The 3,607-nt window shown below is 63.3% G+C and overlaps 1 protein-coding gene across 1 annotated transcript in view; it reads right to left on the bottom strand.

Annotated features, from left to right (window-relative positions):
- Window positions 1–100: 100 nt before the first annotated feature.
- Window positions 101–3,607, bottom strand: part of ARPC1B (actin related protein 2/3 complex, subunit 1B, 41kDa) — a 3,971-nt gene continuing 464 nt past the window's right edge. The window contains exons 2-9 of the mRNA XM_009993697.1: window positions 3,216–3,320; window positions 2,502–2,724; window positions 2,007–2,114; window positions 1,466–1,672; window positions 1,141–1,216; window positions 860–1,056; window positions 534–624; window positions 101–139 (exon numbers count right to left, since the gene is read on the bottom strand). Of these exons, the coding sequence (XP_009991999.1) occupies window positions 101–139; window positions 534–624; window positions 860–1,056; window positions 1,141–1,216; window positions 1,466–1,672; window positions 2,007–2,114; window positions 2,502–2,724; window positions 3,216–3,320 (1,046 nt within the window). The remainder of the gene's footprint in view (window positions 140–533; window positions 625–859; window positions 1,057–1,140; window positions 1,217–1,465; window positions 1,673–2,006; window positions 2,115–2,501; window positions 2,725–3,215; window positions 3,321–3,607) is intronic.

Below are 3,607 nucleotides of genomic sequence, written 5' to 3'. Positions count from 1 at the left end.
CGCGGGTGGCTGCGCGGCCGGCTGGGGTGGGGACACGGGGGCTGGGGACAAAGCGGGCAGGGACAGGCTGGCAGCGGGACGCCCCTCCCGGCTGGCTCCTTCATTTGATCTTCAGATCCTTCAGCGCAGACTCCAGGCTCTAAAAACAAATGGGAAGGGGGGGTCTGTCATCAGCTTTTGGCTTTCTGAAGACAGCAGAGGTGGTTGTGGACCTAAGTGGGGGGGAAGCTGTCCCCTGGGTGCCAGCCCATCCCTGTGGGGAGCAGGTCCCAATTTTTGGCTGGTTTTGGCTCGTTTTCTGTGTGCCACCAAAAGGTGTGTCATGTTTCTCCCTCCTCCCCAGCCCTGGGGTAAAGGAGATCCCACCCAGGGTGGTGAGACCCCCATGGGCAGGATGGAGCCCACCACCACCCCAAAGAGCTGCTTAGCAGCTGGGTGGGGAGATTGCAATTAGCTCTGTGGCTAATGAGGATGCAGCACTGGCTGTTCCCAGCCTGGGAGGGGGGGACAGGGGCAGCTTGGGGACACCTCACCTTGACATCCCAGATGCTCATGCCACCATCCATGCCTGTGGTGCAGAACTGTGAGCAGTTGGCCTTCCCACCTGCCAGCACTGAGATCTGGCTGCGGGGAGCAAAGAGGAGACAGGGAGTCAGCTCAGGACTGTCCAGGAACACCCAGGGATGTCCAGAGATAACCCAGGGACACCCACAACCACCCAGAGATGCTCCAGGATTGTCCCAGCTCCTGGATCAGATGGCAACACAGCCAAGGGATGCTCAGGGGCAGCACTCCTGAGCAGCCCCTGGGCTGACCCAGCCCAGCCTGTCCCTCCACCCAGTCCCCCCCCAGGACGTGCCTGATGCTGTTCTTGTGCAGGGTGTCCAGGGAGGCGTTGGCCGTGTCCGAGCTCGCCTTCTTGTCCAGGTTCTGGAAGCGCTCGCGGGCCGTGAGGCCGCGCTGGGAGTTCTGCTTGGGGACGTCCAGCTTCCCCCCGAAGGTCAGGGTGCCCTGGCTCTCCTCGTAGGTGAACAGCATGGGGTAGCAGTCGTGGCCCTGGGGGACCAGACAACCCAGCTCAGCACCCTCCTGCCTTTCTCCTAGCACAGCACCCCCCCCGCGTCCCCAGCCCGGACTCACAGCAGCCACGAGGCTGTTCTCAGTGATGAAGGTGACAGCCAGGAGAGGCAGGGTCTCGGTGCACAGGGAGGCCACTCTGTGGGGGAGGGCAGGGAGATGAGGGGGGTCAGCAGGGAGACGAGCTCCAGCCTCTCTGCCCTGAGACTGGCACAGCTCATGACACAGGTGGGAGCCACAAGGAGAGGACGCGCCGCTTCCTCCACCTGCGCTCGCTAGGCCCAACCCGACCCAGCTCCACCCAGACGTCCCCACCCCTGGGTTGGTTTGGGGGATCAACCCAACAGAGCCACCCCCAGCACCCTCCCCTCTCCCCAGCCCTGCTTACGCCATCTTCTTGTTGGCATCAGCCAGGCAGAGGGTGCTGTCGTGGCTCACCCAGGCCACGCGGGCGCCGCTGGCCGAGAAGCAGATGCTGTGCACCCACCCGCAGCTGCTGCTCGACTCGAACATCAGCTCCCCAAAGGGCATCTTGGAGCCCCACGGCGTGGGGCTGGGCCGCTCCTCCACCTCCTTGATGTAGGCTGAGAAGATCCTGAGGGGGGATGGAGAGCCCTGATGTTTGTCCCTGGACACAGCGGCTCCATCCCTGCATTCTTGTATGCCTCAGTTTCCCTGCCAGAGCTTGTAGGGTGCCCTGCTGGGTGCTGTGGCATTGGGATGGTCCCTGGGGCACCCCCTAGCCCTCCACACATCTCTCCTGTGCCTCATTCTTCACTCCCACCAGCACCCAGAGGGGTGAAACCCCAACCCAGGGTGCTGGGCTGGCCCCACACACCTCCCTCCTGCGCTGTGGTGGGACCTCAAGCCATCCTTGGGGTTCCCCTCACCTCAGGCCCCCCTGGTTGCCCACCTCCCCTGCTCCTCACCGGCACTTGAAGTCACAGGAGCCAGCAGCCAGGAGGACATTGTTGGGGTGCCAGTCGAGGCTGAGCACTGTGGAGCGGATGGGCTTCTTGATGTGCTTGCAGACCCACCTGTGGGGAGAATGCTTGGCATGGGAGGGGAGGTGTCGTCATCCCTGGGAACCCCCCATGGCTTTTAGGGGGCTGGCTGAGGGCTGTCAGGGCTACAAGCACCCTAGGAGCTGCCCTGGGTGACCTGCCTGCAGCAGCAGCCTGGGCTTGAAGACACCATGTCCCATTCCCAGAAGCAAGGTTTTGGAGCACCTCCCTCCATCTCCCCGTCTGCATCCTCTTCCACCTCCTCCTCCAGCTCCTCTCTGTCTCCCCCATCTCCTCCTGTCTCACCTCCAACCCCTCTGGTCTCCTATCTTCCAAACCACGTCCCTCCCACCTCCCATCCACTCATCTTCCCTCCATCTCCCCCAGGACAGACCCAGCGAGGCCATGGCAGAACCTCACCAGTCATTCTCCTGCTCGAAGTAGCAGATGGAGATGAGGCGGGAGCCGCTGCCCACGGCAAACTTGTTCTCCTTGGGGGACCACTTGACGCAGCGGGCGGCCCGGTTGATCCTCAGGATGACCAGGGTGGGTTTCCAGACGTTGCCCTTCAGGGTCCACACGTAGGCGTTGCGGTCGGTCCCACACGTCACCAGCCGGTTGCTCTCAGGGGCCCAGTCGATGCCTGGAAGGCAGAGGGGTTTGATGGTGGCCCGGGGAGCCGTGGGGAGGGGTGACTCAGGGCTGGAGGTCAGGGGAAGGCAGGCCTGTTCTGAGTGGTCTCTGCTTGAGTCCCTCTCTGCTCTACTCCCACATCTCAAATCATTCCACTCCAGCCTCCCCACCCCTCCCACCCTGTCCCATTCCATGCCAACCTGTATCACTCCCTCCCTTCCATTAATCCACCCGTTCCCAGCCAGCCGTCTATCCATCTCATCCCACCTCATCCCCACCCCCCACAATCCCTTCCATCTCTCCCATTCCACCCATCCCACCCTTGGGTGTCTTCTGACACGCTGGGTCTGGGCCAGGGGATAGACACAACCTGCTCCCTCTCCTCCACCTGCTCAACCCCCATCCAGAACCTGCTGGTGCCACCAAGTGGGGCTGGGACCATTTCCAGGGCAGAGACAACCACCAGCCGTGTCCCCATCCCCTCCATTGTCTGGGACTCACCTGTCACCTGCCCATTGTGCTCCTTCAGCTCATGGACTTTGCTCCACTTGGCCCCATCCTTGCGGTAGATGTGAACCTCATGGTTGTTGGGGCAGAGGGCAATCTCTGCAGGGAGAGAGCAGCAGGGGCACAGCCCTCCCCTGGGTGGGGGGCTCTGCCAGGGGGGGAGCAGGGCCAGCCAGCACCCATCTGCCCCTTCCAGGATTTGTGGGGCGTGGTGGGACCCCACTGAGCCCCATCTGCACGGGGGGACCCCACCGAGCCCCCCATGCTGCCCCAAAGCTGGCCCTGTCCCTGCAAACCGAGGGGAGAGGCTCCCCCAGCCCTTTGTCCTCCTGTTCCCAGCCCCGCGGGGTCCCGCGTTGCCGGTGGGATGGGGCGGGAAGGGATAG

This window comes from Chaetura pelagica, unplaced genomic scaffold (assembly GCF_000747805.2).
Source record: "Chaetura pelagica isolate M959 unplaced genomic scaffold, ChaPel_1.0 scaffold213, whole genome shotgun sequence".
Lineage (NCBI taxonomy): Eukaryota > Metazoa > Chordata > Aves > Apodiformes > Apodidae > Chaetura > Chaetura pelagica.
This window is presented reverse-complemented; position numbering and strand designations above follow the sequence as displayed.